This window comes from Scyliorhinus canicula, chromosome 6 (assembly GCF_902713615.1).
Source record: "Scyliorhinus canicula chromosome 6, sScyCan1.1, whole genome shotgun sequence".
NCBI lineage: Eukaryota > Metazoa > Chordata > Chondrichthyes > Carcharhiniformes > Scyliorhinidae > Scyliorhinus > Scyliorhinus canicula.
In genome coordinates, this window is record NC_052151.1 from 67,662,031 (window position 1) to 67,681,684 (window position 19,654).

General features: G+C 44.0%; 1 protein-coding gene across 2 annotated transcripts in view; it reads right to left on the minus strand.

Moving 5' to 3' along the window:
- Positions 1–19,654, minus strand: part of map3k5 (mitogen-activated protein kinase kinase kinase 5) — a 244,049-nt gene that overhangs the window by 181,904 nt on the left and 42,491 nt on the right. For both annotated transcript variants that reach the window (XR_005460938.1, XM_038799442.1), the window contains exons 2-4: positions 17,291–17,430; positions 9,388–9,411; positions 3,204–3,397 (exon numbers count right to left, since the gene is read on the minus strand). Coding sequence is in view for 1 of the 2 variants with exons in the window: in XM_038799442.1 (XP_038655370.1) it covers positions 3,204–3,397; positions 9,388–9,411; positions 17,291–17,430 (358 nt within the window). In the remaining variant the exon portion in view is untranslated. The remainder of the gene's footprint in view (positions 1–3,203; positions 3,398–9,387; positions 9,412–17,290; positions 17,431–19,654) is intronic.

Sequence of the window (19,654 nt, forward strand, 5' to 3'; positions counted from 1 at the left end):
TACCTCCACCTCTCTACCCGCCGGGGGCATCATTATCACATTGAGTAATCTCCTCAAATTGGCCGCCAGCTGCCTACCTTTCACGAACCCCGTTTGATCCTCCCCAATCACCTCCGGTACACAGTCCTCCATTCTACCCGCCAGTACCTTTGCCAGGAGCTTGGCGTCAACATTAATCAGGGAGATTGGCCTGTAGGACCCGCACGCCTCCGGGTCTTTACCCCGCTTCAATATCAGAGATATGGTGGCTTGTGACATTGTCGGCGGCAGGGTCCCTCTGTCCCTCTGTCCCTTGCCTCATTGAAAACCCTCGCCAAGACCGGGCCCACCAGCTCAGAAAACTTCCTATAAAACTCTACTGGGTATCCATCCGGCCCCGGGGCTTTCCCCGACTGCATAGCCTTTAGGCCCCCCAATACCTCCTCTACTCTAATCGGGGCCCCCAGCTCTTCCACTCGCCCCCCACCAACTGTTGGGAATGTTAACCCGTCCAGAAACCTTTTCATCCCCTCGGGTTCTTCCAGCGGCTCCGAAGTGTACAGCTTACGATAGAAGTCCCGGAATGCCCTATTCAATTCTGCCGGGTCCTCCACTTTGCGCCCCCCCCCTCGTCCCTCACTCTACCTATTTCCCTGGCCGCCTCCCTCCTCCTGAGTTGCTGCGCTAACAGTCTGCTAGCCTTTTCCCCATGCTCGTACACCACTCCTCTCGCCTTCCTAAGCTGTTCCACGGCCCTGCTCATGGATAGTGCCCCCAGTTCCGCCTGTAGTCTCGGCCTCTCCCGGAGTAAAACCTTCCCCGGGGACTCCGCGTGCTCTTCATCTATCCGACCCATTTCCCTGACCAATCTATCCATCTCTGCCCGGTCTGCCTTGGCTCTGTGGGCCCCAATTGAAATCAGCTCTCCCCCGCACTACTGCCTTTAGCGCCTCCCACACGGTCGCCGCTGAGACCTCCCCCGTGTCATTCACCTGCAGGTAATTTTTTATGCATTTCCGAAGCCTCTCGCAAATCCCCTCCTCCGACAGCAGTCCCACCTCTAGCCTCCATTGCGGGCGTTGATAGCTCGCTCCCCCGAACTGCAGGTCCACCCAATGCGGGGCATGGTCTGAAATGGTAATTGCTGAGTATTCCGTGTTCTTTACCTCCCCCATACAGTCCCTGCTTAGTACGAAGAAATCTATCCTAGAGTATACTTTATGCGAGTAAAACGAGTAGCCCCTTCCTGTTGGCTGTCTATCTCTCCAGGGGTCCACTGCCCCCATTTGCTCCATAAACCCTTTCAGCTCCCTTGCCATTGCTGAGTGTCTACCCGTTCTGGGACACGACCGATCCAAAGTCGGCTCAAGGACCATGTTAAAGTCCCCTCCCATTATTAGCCTGCGAGAATCCAGGTCCGGGATCTTCCCCGGCACTCTTTTAATGAAGTCCACGTCATCCCAGTTCGGGGCATATATATTCACCAGCACCACTCTTCTCCCCTCCAGTCTGCCCCGTACCATCAGGTATCTGCCCCCCCCCCTGTCTGCGACTACGCCTTCCGCCTCAAATTGCACCCACTTGTTGATCATGATTGCCACCCCCTGGACTTCGAGTCCAAGTCCGAGTGGAAGACCTGGCTAATCCAGCCCTTCCTTAGCCTGGTCTGGTCCGACACTTTCAGATGTGTCTCCTGCAACATAATTACGTCCGCCCTCAGGGCCCGCAAGTGCGCGAACACCCGCGCCCTGTTAACCGGCCCATTCAGTCCCTTGACGTTCCAGGTGATCAGCCTGATCCCACCCCCTTCACTTACAATTTTAAGAACATGTGTAATCTTAGCTATATTCGAGCACAATTACTTGTGACTACAATTCTACATTTTACATGAGTTTGTTTTTTTAAATTTAGAGTACCCAATTAATTTTTTTCAATTAAGGGGCAATTTAGCGTGGCCAATCCACCTCACCTACCTTGCACATCTTTAGGTTGTGGGGGCGAATCCCATGCAAACACGGGGAGAATGTGCAAACTCCACACAGACAGTGACCCAGAGCCGGGATCGAACCTGGGACCTTGGCGCCGTGAGGCTGCAGGGCTAACCCACAGCACCACTGTGCTGCCCCTCATTAGTTGAAGATATATAAGCATTTGGACCTTGGTCGAACACATTTCAAAAATTGTTATATTTATGGCATTTTATCAAATGAACATGTTGTGCAGTTTTAATAATGGTGAAATGTTCTGACCATTGGGACATGGTTTTAATGAAGAAACCCAATATAGAAATGAAGTAATGGAGTTTTATTTAAGAAATGCAGATATTTATTCCTCCTTAGCTGGGTTTGCCTTAAATTATGATTCAGGATAAGAAAGTTTGCGGTAACAAACATATTGGCCTAAATTTAAACTCCAGGTGTGTTTTGCATGGGTACAGTGGCCTGAGGGGTCAGAAACTCTCACTTGCAGAAAACGGGCCCAGCTATTTCGACTCTCGAGTCTCATAGTTGACTCATTTAACACCTGGAATGAGCAGGGTGCAGTCTTGAGGGAAGAAAAATCATGCAGCTTACAGTCACACGTAGGCCTGTGGGTAGGTGTTGGGAGGTGGATTCCATGAAGGTCTCGCAGAGGGGAGAGTAAAAGAAATCAAAATTCCCTTGTGGGGCTTGAGGAAGTACTTCTGCTCCTCCTGCCCCAACAAAAGGTACAGTACAAAACCAATCTCCAAGGGGCTCTTTACTTTCTGGTCCTCTTTTGACCAGCATCATGGGCAGGTTTCTTGCTCAGATCAGAGATAAAATTGCAATTGGCGCTTTTTGATTATGCCTAATCTGCATATTTCATGAAGGAAACAGAGGGCTTTGGGTGGACAACTAAGTAACGTGGATGGCTTTAACTGTTCACTAATCAGGACCCATAGTGCATCAAACCAACAAAACTTGCTATGGACACAAAAATACTTTTGCACTAAAACTATAAAATGTATAGCTGTCGTCATCACAGGACGGTCTCCTCCACCTGCCATGCATATTCATTCAAAGTTTAAGAAGAACAAACTACTTTGGGTTACTGCCTTGATATAAAGGAAAACTAGATAATCACAATTACAAATAGCTGAACAAGCAAGCTTTTTTTTACAAACCAGCTAAATATGGGCACCTTCTTGGACAAACGATTGCCTGATGCAGAAACATGATATCGATGTGTAAAGAAACACCTACCAGCAACTGATGTGTGCAACCTTCAGCAACTGAACAAAGCGATCTGCTAACGGCATGCAGATAGGCCCAAGCAACAACTCAAAATTCGGCTGCATTAACTCGCTCAATCCCTTCATGTAGCTGCTCTCACAACAGTATACCTTGTTGTGTGGAGTCACCATGTATGGTATAAAGGTGTAGTTTCCACAAGATGCCTGTAACAACAAAAAACATACAGTTGCACCATATCAGAAACACATTTTACTAAATTTGATAATAAGTCTACATTTTCTCCCCCTCATCATTTCTTCACCTCCAAACAATACAAAGCTAACTTCAATATGGATGGAATTGTCTGGACCCACCGGCCACTGGGATTGTCCGGTCACACCGAGTCAATGATCCTTAGGCTGGCTGGCCGCGACCCCTGCGGCAGAACCCACCATGGCGGGGCTGGAAAATCTCTGCCAATATTTGTCACTGATAATGCATTACTGAATTTCACAGGAGTCCTCATAGTGAGGACAATTTTCAAAAGCCAACGGATTACCCAATGCCACCAGGAAAATACATCACACTGCAAGTGGCTTCTTCTGACAAGGCTTTGTTGTAGATTGCGGAAATTACAAACCAGGTGTCCTCAAAACCAACCAATCTACTGCTGTGCTAAATAGAAGGACTGAAGAGATCACAGTAAGCGCATTACACAGGAGAGCATCAAATCGAAGCAGGAAGAAGCCAATTATGCATATGAGTGTTAGTCCCTTCTAGTGCATAAAGTAACCCATTTTAAAATGCAGTCTCATGTGCAGTCTGCACGAAATGCAGATATTAGGTTCACTCCGGGCCAACGTTAAAGTTGATCGTTAAAAATGTATTTTAAAATCATGCAGTGAAGTCACAATCAGCTTTAATTATAAAAGGAGACCATTTTAAGAAATCACAATATGATGGAATCCACATATCAAGAACCGCCACAGCTAAAAAAATTACCACAAATATTGGGCGTGATTTACCGGCTGTTCACGCCAGCGGGAAATTCCGGTGCCACGCCGGCACATGGGTTTACCAGTGACGAGAGGTGTCATCAATGGGAAATTCTGTTGACGACGGCGGGACCGGTAAATCCCGCTGGCAGGCTGCCTCCGCTGCCGAAAAACACGCGGCGGGTAAATCCCGCCAAGATGCTGCCTTTAAGTAACATGCAAAAGTTGCAAGTATAGTAAAGATCAATTTATGGATTTGTCTAAACGGGTTTGAAATTACTCCTCGATCCCATAAACTAATGTTTTAAAGGTGGGAGAACTGTATCCAGCATGACTGAGCAATTCTTCCAGGAAGCACAACAGCACACTGAAGATGTAGACAATTTAAAATACATGTTACAACATCTTGGTTTCAACAAAAGGAATCTATTCTTACTTTCAATTGGGTGATTAACCAGTTTATCGATAAATATGGTATTTATCAACTGGACACAGTATCCTGCTCTAACCCAGTAAGACTGCTCCAGGAATTATGTTTGTAAAAAATACTAAATTATGAATTACAAAAATGTTACAGAAAATCTTGTGCAATATTTTTTAGTTTAGCAAGACCTACTGATTTAATTGAAATCTTTGGGGGCGGGTGGGTGATCTTTCAAGAGAGAAAGAAGTCAACCTCAATTTCCTCATTTGTATATGACCTTTAAGTAGAATTGTATGCTCATCAGATCAGGTAGGTAAACTGGCAAACAGGAAGTTCCAAATGGAGCAACATGCTACCTTGTTCGTACATTATTTTACATGTTACATTTCTGGGAGGTTCAATTGGTGTCTGCCGTTTCAAAAGACAGAATTTACAGTCCAGTGCCGTTTAGGTAAAAGAAATATGTCGTAAACTTTCAATGTTTTCCAAGGAGTCACCTATGATTGCAGAATCCTGATCCAAAAGCCACATTTTCTCGACATAGTTGGACCAGAAAAAACTGGTCCAAATCTGACCAGGGAATATTTAATAGAGACATTGGAAGCAAAATAAAAAAAAAGGACAGCCGACTTTCATGGGTACCAAGAATTAACATAATAATATAATCGCTTATTGTCACAAGTAGGCTTCAATGAAGTTGCTGTGAAAAGCCCCTAGTTGCCACATTCCGGTGCCTGTTCGGGGAGGCCGGTTCGGGAATTGAACCCACGCTGCTGGCCTGGTTCGGCATTGCAAGCCAGCTATTTAGCCCACTGTGCTAAACCAGCCCCTAACTGTGCTAAACCAGCCCCTTGTAGTTATATTAGTTAGAAATACCACTCAGATAAATCACTGACAAACTCACTGTCAGAATTTACAAATACATTTTGATATAGAAAGCAGATATACCAAAAGAAAAACACTGAGGCAGTGAAGTCAATCTGTGCAGTTCTTGCAAAGCAGGCTTACAACGAATTGATAGTTCATTTCATACCAAGCCCGATGTTCATTTTCATTACAGCTAATTTCATCCTTTCAAGTTCAATAGTTACACTGTTATGCCCGAAACCCTGTTACTGATGCATGTGCTGGAAACACACATCTGGGTGAAAAACGTACAACTTATACTGTACTATCCATCGTGGTACATTGGAGAGCTTTCAGTAAAGTTACACATGTGAGGCCATTGTTACTTTAACTAAGTTTGATTCACAGTTAATGACTTGTAGAAAAATGTAAGCAATATTTTAAAATTAAGTCAATAAAATTCAATAAAGATACAGGTAAAGTTGCCACAATTCTGATGACCCTTTGAGGGGGAGAGCTGACTGATGGTGGTTGAACCTGAAGATCACCACACCTTAGACAAAGGGCACGGTTAAGGTGGCTGGGCCTTTTCAATAACCTCAGCTGGTACAGGAATTGAACCCACGCTGCTGATCTTGCAGCATAAACCAGCTGACTAGCCAAGTGAGCTAAACCGGGCCCCAATAAAGGTATAAGGGGCTGGATTCTCAGTTTTGCCGGCAGCCCGGTGGTTTCTCAACGGTATGGGGCTGCCTCAGAATGAGAAACCCCACTGACCAGCCGGCGTAACGGAGCATCCCGCCCGCGGGGTGAAATGGAAATGTGGCGTGGCGGGGCAGAAACTCCAGCCCAAGGTGTTAAGTATTTTAAGAAAAAGTAATTGGAACATCTTTCTTTAATATGTAATGCCAAATGAGATGAGGAAAGACTGAATGTGACCTACGGGCATTGGTACAAGTTAAAACTGATGATTGTGAACTTTCTTAAGGAGCTCCTGATCATAGTTACATCATGCCTCTGTGAAAGATCATTGGTAACATTATATTACATTTTTGACTAGTCCCACTGAAAGCACCAACTTTGTGGCCTTCTTGTGTGAAGGTTGTGGATCATTGTATTTGTAAGTATATAGATATGTTTTTTACATGACTTTTATTTGTAACAGATAGAATGAACTTAAATTGTGTGCTTGAAAAACCCGCCTTTCCTCTCCATGGCGCTTACAACTTTGCAGAACTCTGAATTTCAACGCCCCCCCCCCCCCAACCCCACACACACACACACACACACACACACACACACACACACACACACATCACCGCCCCCGGCAGCAGGACGGGCTATCTATGTAAACGCCCGTGGATTTTGGAGAGTCTAGAGGATCGTGCCAGCGGCCAATGGCTTGCCCCATCTGCCACAGGAAAACGCACGGGCAGCAGGAGGGGAATCCTAGCCATAAGCATCCCTGTGGGTAGTGCGAGAAAATAATTCCAGCAATATGAAAGACTATAGCGAGGCATCAAAAGGTGGCTTGAACAACAGGACAACCACGGAAATCTTTGCTAAATGCTCCTTCAGACCACTAAGAAAAAGGAGACATTACACGTGTGGGAAACTTGGCAAGGAGGGTCTAATTTTTGCTCCTTTTTAAAATCTTTTTTTAATAAATTTAGAGTATCCAATTATTCTTTTTTCCCAATTAAGGGGCAATTTAGCGTGGCCAATCCACCTAACCTGCACATCTTTTGAGTTATGGGGGTGAAACCCACCCAGACATGGGGAGAAATCTGCAAACTCCACACGGACAGTGACCCAGGGCGGGATTCGAACCCAGGTCCTCAGCGCCGTAGACCCAGTGCAAAGCACTGCGCTACATGCCGCCCTTTTTTTAATCGTTTACTTCACTTCGAGACGAAGAAGTGAACTATGACTTTGTTTTGAAAGCTCAATTAATAATTACCACTAATTTGCAGTCGCTGCAGTTGAAATGCAGTATTCTCTCAGGCAGTGCATTCCAGACCATAAGCACTCACTGTGTGTAAAAGCTTTTCCTCTTCCTTTTACCAATTGCCCTCTTGATCTCGATCAAGAGTGGGAAAGGTTTCTCCCTATATATTCTATCCAGCTCACCCATGCGGCACAGCGATGCAGTGGTTAGCACTTCTGCCTCAGCACCAGGGACCCAGGTTCAATTCCAGCCTTGGGTCACTGTCTGTGTGGAGTTTGCACATTCTCCCCGTGTCTGTGGGCTTCTTCCAGGTGCGCCGGTTACCTCCCACAGTCCAAAGATGTGTGGGTTAGATGGATTGGCCGTGCTAAAATTGCCCCTTAGAGTCACAAAGACGTGCAGGTTAGCTGGGGTTACGGGGATAAGGCATCTTTCAGAGGGTCAATGGGCTAAATGGCCTCCTTTTGTACTGTAGGAATTCTGTGATTGTGTTCTTCCATGCCTCTTTGATTTTGAATACATCGATCAAATCTCCTCTTAGCCCACGTTTCTCCAAGAAAAACAGTCCTAACTTTACAATCTATCTTCATAACTTCCTCATTTAGAGTCATGAGTCCATTTACATAAACAGAAGTATACGGCACAGAACCAGGCCATTCGATCCAAACCATGCATGCTGACACTTACGTTCCCCTCAAGCCTCCTTCTTCTTAACATGCTGATTGAACTTCCGTTTAAAAATGTATCCATAACTATTCCCCTCAACTACTCCATGCAATAAGTTCTAAATGGTAATGATGATTCGGATGAAGGAGTTGTTTCCCAATTCCACATTCGATTTGATGAAACTTACAATGAACATAAATTTTGGATCGTCACTAACAGATCCATTTTTCTAAAATTGAAGTGCTCTTCTTGATTTTTTATAAACTTTATTAAGAGAGTACTTTACAAAAAAAAGCGTAAAAATAGATGAAATCCTACCAGTGGGGAGGATTTCCCGTTCCTTTCTGCACTCAGCCCAGGTTGTGCTTCATGACCAGCTTACTTGTCTGGGAGCTGATATAAGGCAGCAAAGCGCGGGGTGACTAGTGCATGGGACTTGGTGCAAGTCAGGACATGGGCAGCAGAGTTTTGGATGACCTCCAGTTTATAGGGGGTGGCACGGTAGTACAGTGATTAGCACTGTTGCTTCACAGCTCCATGGTCCAAGGTTTGACTCTCACTTGGGACACGTCTGTGCGGAGTCTGCACGTTCTTGCCTCATCTGCGTGGGTTACCTCAGAGTGTTTTGGTTTCTTCCCACAGTCCAAAGATGTGCAGGTTAGGTGGATTGGCCATGCTAAATTGCCCTTGGTGTCCAAAATATTAGGTGGTGTTACTGGGTTACAATAGGGTGGAGGTGTGGGCTTAAGTATGGTGCTCTTTCCAAGGGCCAGTGTAGACTTGATGGGCCAAATGGTCTCCTTCTGCACTTTAAATTCTATGATTTTATGATACAGAAGGTAAAATGTAGGAGGCTAACCAGGAGTGCACTGGAATAGTCAAGCCCAGAGGTAACAAAAGCATGAATGGAGGTTTCAGCAGAAGATCAACTGAGGCAGCAGAGGCAGAATCAGGAGATGGTTGAAGTAGATGACTTTAGTGATTGTCCAAGGACTTCATCTTTGATGAAAATTTATAATCAGAGTGGTGTTAGTTAGGTCAATCAAAACTCAATGTACGGCTACTTTCTCACCTTCTGATATAAACTTAACTTTTGGTAATTCTATAAAACAGTCTATATTGGGTTGGCCACCTCACCCAATTTTCCCTTCACGAGTTCTATTTACCAATTATTCTTTCACAATGCTTTGAAAGTAAAACAAAGAACTTCCAATGGAGAAGTAAATATACTAAGCTACAAATTCCATTATAAAAATGACATAGGTATAGCCTCAAATTTGATTAAGTACAGGATGCATCATTAAACAGTTTAAATCAAATTAAGGCTGTACTTACATTTTTCTTCTGACAAATAATTTCCTGCAAGAAAGACAAAGACAAATCAGCAATAATATTAACGTGAAACTTCAACCTATTCAACTTCAATCTAAGAAATTTCACAACACCAGGTTGACGTCCAACAGGTTTATTTGAAATCACAAGCTTTTGGAGCACTGCTCCTTCATCAGGTAAAAGGAGCTGCGCTCCGAAAGCTAGTGATTTCAAATAAACTTGTCGGACGTCAACCTGGTGTTGAGACTTCTTAACTGTGCCCACCCTAGTCCAGCGCGGCATCTCCACATCACGGCTAACTTCGATCTATTTAATAAAGGGCAAAATAAAATATTTTCAAAGCCCCATTCAGAGAGGAATGTTACCTTTATTTGGTAACAATAAAGTTACCAATTTTCTCAGAACATTACACAATAGAGCGTGATTACTCTAACTTAAGTTTGTTAAAAGATGAGACGAGAGATGACCTTGGTCGTCTGAAGATTTCTATCAGAATAGAACTGTGCAGAGGTAAATCCAAATCAAAATTCTTTGAATTATATTGTTATACATTTTCGGGGTGTAATGAAAAATTAACTAGCAGGTTGACACAGTTGGTGGGATCTTCAATCTGAATTAGATACTTCTGAGTTCAAACCTGACTCCAAGATTTGAGCATAAGGTTTAGTTGGGTGCCATCTTTTTAGGTATGATGTTCCATTAAGCATTTTTCACAATGATTTAAGCAGACAAACAGAGTTCTCCTTTTTTGGCCTTTTGTGTCCATTTGGTTATAATGACTGCATCTCATTGCTTCAAAAAGCAATTAATTAATCAGCTCTTAATTAATTAGCTCTCAAGTACCCAGAGACTTCAAGAAAACAAAGCATAAATGCAATTTCTTACTTTACCATAAACCACCTTTACTTTTGACTACCTTGTGCCAATGCCTTTGAAAAATACATGAGTCATTGCATCAACATTTAATTTCTACATTTCCAAGCTACTCCAACCCTCTCCATGGCAACTATTTTAAACATAACCTGAATGTCAATTTTGACTCCCAAGATAATCTTCCAACCTCATTTCGCACCATCACGAAGACTGTCTATTTCCACCTACGTAGCATCGCCTAATTCTGCACCCGTCTCAATTCATCTGCTGCCAAAACCTTCATTCTTAACTTTGGGACCCCTGGACCTGGACTTGACAATTCCAATGTGCTCCTGAGCAGCATCCCACATCGTATTTTCTGTAAATGTGAGGTCATCCAAAACTTTTGCTACCCATGACCTTGCTTGCACCATTCACCCATCATCCCTGAATTGCTGCCATAGAGCCACTCCCAGTCAACTCGTGCCTCAATTTTAAAATCCTTCTCCAAATCCCTTCACAGCCTCGCTTCTCCCATTTCTGCAATCACTTCTAACCCCAAAACCCTCCAAGATATCTACACTCCTCTAAATCTTAATATTGGTTGTCACACATTGTTGCCTGGGCCTGAGCTCTGGAACTCCCTCCTAAACCTCTCCGTGCCTCTAGCTCCTTCTTTCTCAAGAAGTTACTCAAAACCTACTTCTTTGACCAAGATTTTGTTGTCCGTTTTTTGATTGCTTTATGTGGTGCAATGTTTAATTTTATTTTGCAATGTTCCTTGGAAGTGCTTTGAGAGATGCTATTGTGCGAAAGGTGCTTGATAAATGCAAGTCACTATTTTTAAAAAAGGATTGCTCTGCCACAATCATATAGCTCATCGTTATAGTAAGAGGTTTGGGGCAGCACGGTAGCATGGTGGTTAGCATAAATGCTTCACAGCTCCAGGGTCCCAGGTTCGATTCCCGGCTGGGTCACTGTCTGTGCGGAGTCTGCACGTCCTCCCCGTGTGTGCGTGGGTTTCCTCCGGGTGCTCCGGTTTCCTCCCAAGTCCAAAGATGTGCGGGTTAGGTGGATTGGCCATGCTAAATTGCCCGTAGTGTCCTAAAAAGTAAGGTTAAGGGAGGGGTTGTTGGGTTACGGGTATAGGGTGGATACGTGGGTTTGAGTAGGGTGATCATTGCTCGGCACAACATCGAGGGCCGAAGGGCCTGTTCTGTGCTGTACTGTTCTATGTTCTAATTCTGATGACCCTTTGAGGGGGAGAGCTGACTGATGGTGGTTGAACCTGAAGATCACCACACCTTAGACAAAGGGCACGGTTAAGGTGGCAGGGCCTTTTCAATAACCTCAGCTGGTACAGGAATTGAACCCACGCTTAGTGTCCTAAAAAATAAGGTTAAGGTTAATTGGGGGGGGGGGGGTTGTTGGGTTACTGATATAGGGTGGATACGTTGACTTGAGTAGGGTGATCATTGCTCGGCACAACATCGAGGGCCGAAGGGCCTGTTCTGTGCTGTTCTATGTTCTATGTTTAAGTAGATAGCAACAAGGCTTACAAAAGTAGTATAAACAGTGGCCTTCCATCCCTCGAACCTGGATTCAAACTCCATTTAGGCTCATAGAATTCTCAATGCTACCTATCTGCAATCCCAATCTGGTTTCTGATGGGTATGTATTCTCAGCACATGTTCATAAATAACAATCGCATTTAGAATAGCCAGAGTGGGAAATACCCAGTGTGGGAAATCAAGCAATGATCACACTGGTGCAGTGCGGGTCATCTTCTGAGGTTTGGACTGAAGCATTTTGTTGGAACCACACCAGAGGATACTTTATTCACAAAAAGAAAATGGATAAAAGCCAAGAAGATGGAAATACAGTCAAGATGGATACAGAATCTCACTGAAGTTATCTGAAAGACTGTAATGCTTTTTTTAAAAAAAAATTTTTATGAAGGCATTTATGATTTTGAAAACAACAAATACAAAAGTACACATAACTCAGTAAGAAACACCCCCCCGACAAACACCATATCCATCCAACATGACTTGTACACACAATTCTCCAGTCCCCCCATCTCCTCTCGCTGATCCTGCCTAAACTAAACACTATCTCCCCCCACCCCACCCCCTCGTTCCCGAACCCCACCCCACCCCCTATATTGTATCGGCTAACGCTTCAATTTTCCCCGAAGAATTAGATAACAGCTTCCACCTACGGACGAACCCTAACGTTGATCCTCTTACGGCGAATTTAATTTCCTCAAGCCCGAGAAACCCGGCCATGTCGCTAAAGCGATACTCCCGTTTTTGGGGGCTCCGAGTCCCTTCACGCCAATAAGATCCGTTCTCCGGGCTACCAAGGAGGCAAAGGCCAAGACGTCAGCCTCTCTTTCTCCCTGGATTCCCGGGTCATCCGACAGTCCAAAGATCACCATCTCTGGACTCAGGGCCACCCTGGTCTTTAATACAGGGGATATGACATCGGCAAATGCCTGCCAGAATCCCCTAAGCTTTGGACATGTCCAAAACATGTGGACATGTTTTGCAGCCCTCCTGCACAGCTCCCCCCACACCTGTCCTCCACCCCTTCAAAAATCCAACTCATCCAGACCACCATCATGTGTGCCCAGTGGGCCACCTTAAATTGTATCAGGCTGAGCCTGGCTAATGATGAGGACGTGTTGGCTCTACTCAGAGCATCCTCTCATAGACCCGCCTCTAGTTCCTTGCCCAACTCATCCTCCCATTTACATTTTACCTCCCCTATCTGGGTTCTTTCCCACTCCATGAGCTCTTTATAAATTTCCAAGATCTTGCCCTCCCCCACCTCTGTTTTTGAAACTACCTTATCCTGTATCTCCTGGGGCGGTAGAAGCGGAAATATCGAAACCTGCCTTCGTACAAAGTCTCTCACCTGCAGATACCGAAACCCATTTCTACCCGGCAATTCAAACACCTTCTCCAAATCCTCCAAACAAGAAATGCTCCCATCAATAAACAGAACCCCCAGCCTTTCTATCCCTGCTCTCTGCCACCTCCAAAACCCCCACCCCGGGACAAACCGGTGGTTGCCACAAATGGGAGCCCACACCAATGTCCCCTCCACTTCCATATGCTTCCGCTACTGCCCCCCAAACTCCCAAGAGTTGCCACCACCACCGGTCTTGTGGAGTACCAGACCGGTAAGAACGGCAGAGGTGCCGTTACCAGTGTCCCTAAGCTTGTGGACCGTAATGCTTTGCTGTTTCTTTTTCTCCCTGCTACTCAATACTGGAAAATGATATGTTCTGCACGGATTGCTAAGTTTACCCTTACTTTTATTTTTTTGCTGACTGATGTTTGAAACGGGAACTAAAATACTGGAAAAAAAATTTGATTGATTTCGAAACAAATTTAAATAATAATCAAAAAGGTATGAAACAAACTGCTACTGTTCCGATTGTCATTATCTTTCCCTTTTTACGTTAATGTTTTCATGTCACACTGAAGTACACCAGTGATGATCCATGAACTGACCTGCTGATCAAAACAATGATACTTGGCCTAAATCAGCCGGTCTGTACCCCTGATTGTAAAACTGTGCTATGTTTGCATTTATCTAACGGCATTGTTTAGACACCAATGCGACAATATAGTTCGAGTTACGACTAAGTTGGGCTCAACACAACAATTTGCATTTATATAGCAATTTTAACATAGTGAAACATGAACAGCATTTCACAGCAGCATTATCAAACTAAACTGGATACTGTGTCACATGACATGTTCGGACAGGTGACCAAAAATGGTAGGTCTTAACCTGTGTCTTAAAGGATGAGAATTAGAGAGGCAGAGAAATTCAGGCAGGGTATTTCATAGCTTAGAGTGAGGGCAACTGAAGGCATGTCATCAATGATAAAGCGATGAAAATTGGGGCTACACAGGATGCCAGAAACCTTGAAGGGTTGTGGGACTGGAGGAGATAACAGAAATATGAAAGTGTGAGGCTATGAAGAGATTTGAATGCAAATTTTAAAAATCGAAGTGCTGCCAAACCAGGAGCAAATGCAGGTCAACAAGCACAGGTTGATGGTCTTGGTGCATGTTAGGATAAATTTAGCAGAGTTTTGGATGTGCTGATGTTTACAGAAGGTGCAAGGCAGGAGGACAAGCCGGGAGAGCACAGAAATATCTCGAGTCAACAAGTGACAGAAGCTCAGATGAAGGTTTCAGCAGCAGGTGAGCTGAAGCAGGGGCAGCGACATGCAATGTTATGGAGGTGAAAGTAGGTGGTCTTAGTGATAATAATAATCTTTATTTGTGTCACGAGTAGGCTTACATTAACACTGCAATGAAGTGAAAATCCCCTAGTCACCACACTTCAACGCCTGTTCGGATACACAGAGGGAGAATTCAGAATATTCAATTCACCTAACAATCACGTCTTTCAGGACTTGTGGGAGGAAACCGGAGCACCCGGAGGAAACTCACACAGACATAGTGGGAACATACAGACTCCGCACAGACTGTGACCCAAGCCGGGAATCAAAGCCGGGTCCCTGGCGCTGTGAAGCAACAGTGCTAACCACTGTGCTGCCATGCCACCCATAGCAATGTAAAACTGGCTTTGCATTGGCCGGGAATCAAACCCGGGCTTCCCGCATGGCAGATGAGAACTCTACTACTGAACCACCAAAGAACATGGCATCAAAAAGGCAGGTTCAAGTATTACACCAAGTTTGCGAACAATCTGGTTCAGTTTCAGACTGCAGAGAGGGGGATGGAAACACACTGCTAGACTGCATAATGTTCATGTTGTTTGTTATGATAGATTGCATTGAGGGTGAATTTCAACAGGGGTTCTCCTACTTGTCTACTAACATTTCCGTTAGATCACACTTCCATGGATTTTGCAGCTCTTCTGACAAAGTTATGGCAGGCATAAGTCATGACAATTTACCTGCTCGGTCTCTACACTGATCCTGTTTAACAAAAAAAAGTGCAAATGCTGGAAATGCTCAGATGGTCAATCGGTAGGGTAATTAAAAGGCCCTGCTTCCCATTAAGGATTCAGTTCTGCTGCATGGTGTACATCCAAAATATATATTTTTCTCTTTACAAATGTCAACCGGCCAAATGTATACATCAAACAGTTGGGAGTCTTATTCTTTGCTTTGGATAATATTTTCTGGCCAGAAAAATGCATGCCCTCAAGCTACAATAATAAGTAGGGAATTTAGTGACACTTTTAATACAAACAGGAGCATGCATTATTGATCTAATAAAACAGAAAATGATGTAAAACTCAGCTGGTCAGGTAGCATCTGTGCAAAGAAAGATTGAATTCACGCTTCAATCAATCAATGACTTTTCATCAGAACTGGGAAAAGTTAGAATCGTGTGCATTATTAAAATATGCTCTGTCAAGTTCCTCCCACACTTCGACAATTGTACGGCCTCTCTCAGAGAAAGCCAGCAATCGAAGGACAAAATGTTTGTTTCCCAATTCGATACGGCTTCATACGAGCAGTTACAGAACATCCTGCTATTCCAAAATTATGCAATTGGGTGAACTCTGCTCTTGGCTAGCGAACTTAGCAGGAAGCAAAAACACCATACAATAGCAAACAATGCCAAACATTCCTTTAAAGTTTGAACAGGATTTTAAAAAGATCCAAGCAATCTAATTTATCTTTAAACAATGTTAATAAAAAGCCATTCAGGTCTTTAACAACATTAGAATTTGGACCACTCTTGAGACACCAACACGAAGTTAAGCTCTCTCACACATGGTCCCATTACACCTGAGTAACAATCAGAATGGGTAATGTGTGTCAGTTTGACCTGTGCACAACATGCTCGATGCCTGCAGCTACATATAATGGAAGTGCATTACCCTGTATTTTTTAAGGGCCGGTTTAACTCTGTTGGCTGGACAGCTGGTGTGTATGCTATGCACAGTGAGGCCAACAGCACAGGTTCAATTCAATTCCAGTACAAGCTGGGATTACAGTGAAGGCCCCTCCATCTCAACCTTATCCCTCGCCTGAGGTGTGGCGACCCTCAGATTAAATCGCTGCCAGTCAGCTCTCCCTGTTAAAGGGGAAAGCAGCCCATGGTCATCTGGGACTATGGCAACTTTAGTGTGCCAAAGTGTCCAGTGTGGCGAACAATCCGATACCTGGATCGTTCCACCCTATGATCCCACCGTACCAAAACTCATAGCAGATTGAGAGCAGCGAGGAGAAGATTCTCATCTGGAACAGGTAGAAACATGTTGAGAGATTGTTCTTGTGACATGTGTGGAATGTTTGAGAAGAACAGGGAAAATAAAAAGATGGAAGATAAAAATACAGAATGAATAACTCCAAGTGGAAAAATATGTTGGAAAATGTTTTTTGATAAAATAAAGTGCAAAATAAAAACAGACAGTTGAAAACTTGGTCATCTTTTGAGGTGAAGATGACCATGTTCAGCATCTGTGGTGTTTAGTAGGATCCTGTATGTATATAGGTGACGAAGTCCAATTGGATGCATTGCTGGCTTGGGGTTTCCTCTGCTTGCATCTTCTCTCTGCTTCTGACATGCACTTGCTTTCAAAGGAAGTACATCCTGGGCAAGTTATCCTTAGGATTTGACGTTGCTATCACAACTCCCAAGTGTGGTCTTCAGGAGTGTCCTTATAGCATTTCACATGACCGCCACAACAGCGCACCCCAGTCTAAAACTCTTCATAAAGAATTTACATTTGTCAGGCATTCTGACAAGATAGTTGAAATGAGTATGAAATTAAAGCCAGAATAAAATATCAAATAATATATCAAATGGGCAGTTGAGTTGGCGTCTCGGATGAGAACCGGTGACTTGGACATGGTGATTCATTTCTGGTTTCTTTCTGAACATTAGTAATATTCCTCACATTTTAGTGGAAATTAGCTCTCAAAGTGCCAATAATTGCATTTTTTGAGTCCAAGTTGAGGACAAGTTTATTTTTATTCTTCTGTAATGATCAATTTATTACCCACAACATGGAGCACTGAGAAATACAAGCCAGTGCCACAAGATTTTACCTGCAGTGACTGAAGTGTTTCTGAATTTGTATCACAGTATAAAATAATATTATTTGCCATGCTGAAACTCTCCCGCACTCCAAGATGGTAGAACAAGGAAGGTTGACGGAAAGCATCACTCATCTCCACCACAGCGATATCTGCAAACAACAAATGACAAAATGAATAAATTCTAGTTAGATATGGTTAAAGAATTAAATTAAACAGTAAAGAGGGAGAAACTTGGCTGAATCCCAATTCTTTGATGCATGCGTATCATCCATTCAGGACCCATGGGGAAACTATTCTGCAGCACTTTGAATACAATGCAACTCGAAATGCCGCTGTCATTGACATTAGAAAACTAATGCTGCTATGGTTTATTTGCTTCATCGTTTTCTCAGAAAGCATGTGAAATTATGGTGAAAGAAAAATTTAAGTCTCACATGTTACTTTTCTGTGTACATAGATGACTCAGCACAGCTGCATGAAACAAAGAACTGCCAAACACCAGATCTCATCACGTTGTATAGAGAAAAATAAGTAATCTTTGCAGGAAAGCAAAACTAAAATACTCACACAGAGATTTTGGGCTTCAGATGCTAATGAGCGAATTATTTTTGGCTCATTTATGGTAACTCATAAATCATCAACAATTAATAATAATCTTTATTGTCACAAGTAGGCTGACATTAACACTGCAATGAAATTACTGTGAAAGTCCATAGTCGCCACATTCCAGCCCCTGTTCGGGTAAACTGAGGGAGAATTCAGAGTGTCTAAATCACCTAACAAGCACATCTTTTCAGGACTTGTGGGAGGAAACTGGAGCATCTGGAGCAATCCTCACAGACACGAGTGGAACGTGCAGACTCCACACAGACAGTGGCCAAGCCGGGAATCAAACTGGGACCCTGGAGCTGTGAAGCAACAGTGCTATCGTGAAGGATACCTGATTTTTCCTTAATGTATGCCAAATGCAAATATTCCAGTAAGATATTTTGAAAGTGAAGCAAAATATTTGGCCATTCATCGGGTAACCAGAGCCAATAGTCAAAAAGGTTGCACAGCATTTTTGGTACATGCTGGGGTCAATTTGCTCAGGAAAATGTCAAACATAATTTTTTTTAGAAATGACAGAAATCCAGGACAAAAAAAAAATCACTTTTTCTTTCCAGGATCATATATAAACAACAAACTGACCAGCACAAAAATAAAAGCCATCTTTGCCACCTTTAAGTTGCTTCTTGGTCACAAAACAACACTGCACAAAGATTAATGCTCCATATAATGGCCCTTTAGGAGATCTAAACTGAGAATACCGTCAGCAGTGATACCTACTATTGTTGCTCAAAGTATGTTTACCGCACCAACCCAGTGTTTTGCATCTGTACTTTGCCTCAGGATATCCAAGCCCGCCTTGCTGAGAAAATTTTTTCCAGAAAAACATGGCACCTGGGAATACATCCGATCGTCACTTGGTACTAGTTTTTGAAGAACAAAGGTTAGCCAGGTGGAGGTGGGTGGAAACTCACTGAGTCTCCGTTCAAAGAAGCAGAGAACCACAAGACTCCTGGTGGGAGAGGAAGGAGGCTGGATGTCCACAGTGAAGAGAAAGAGGGCAGGAATTTGGAAACTGCTGAAGTGACAGAAAAGTCATGGATGCAGGTGGGAAGAAAAAATAAATAAAATCGAGATAGGAAGAAATCAGCTCACAGAATTTACAGTGCAGGAGGCCATTCAGCCCATTGAGTCTGCACTGGCCCTTGGAAAGAGCACCCCACTTACGCCTCACACCTCCACCCTATTCCCATTATCCCAGTAACCCCACCTAACCTTTTTGGACATGAAGGGCAATTTAGTATGGTCAATCCACCTAACTAGCACATCTTTAGACTGTGGGAGGAAACCGGAGCACCCGGAGGAAACCAATGCACGCACGTGGAAAACGTGCAGACTCCGCACCAGACAGTGATCTATGCCGGGAATCGAACCTGGGACCCTGGAGCTGTGAAGCAACTGTGCTAACCAGTGTGCTACCGTGCTGCCTAGTTCAGTGGGGCAGGGGAACGCTGAAATTATGGATCTACCAGGACAGCCCAATTTGCGAATCATAGAAACATGGTAGAAGCAGGCTGTTCATGGTTTAAGGACCGTAACTCTGGAGGTGTGGGAGGGAAGATCAAGGTCAGATCAGTGATAGTCCTGAAAACAGTGGCTCCATGTTCGATGGTGGGGTCATAGCCCGGGGGTGGTAGGAAGAAATGTCAGAGAATGGGTATTCGGCTTTTGCTAGGTAGAGGTCAGCAATGCAGACAACAACAGCACCACCCTGGTCAGCATGTTTGACGACGAAGAGTTCGACCGGAGGGGCCAGAATGCTGC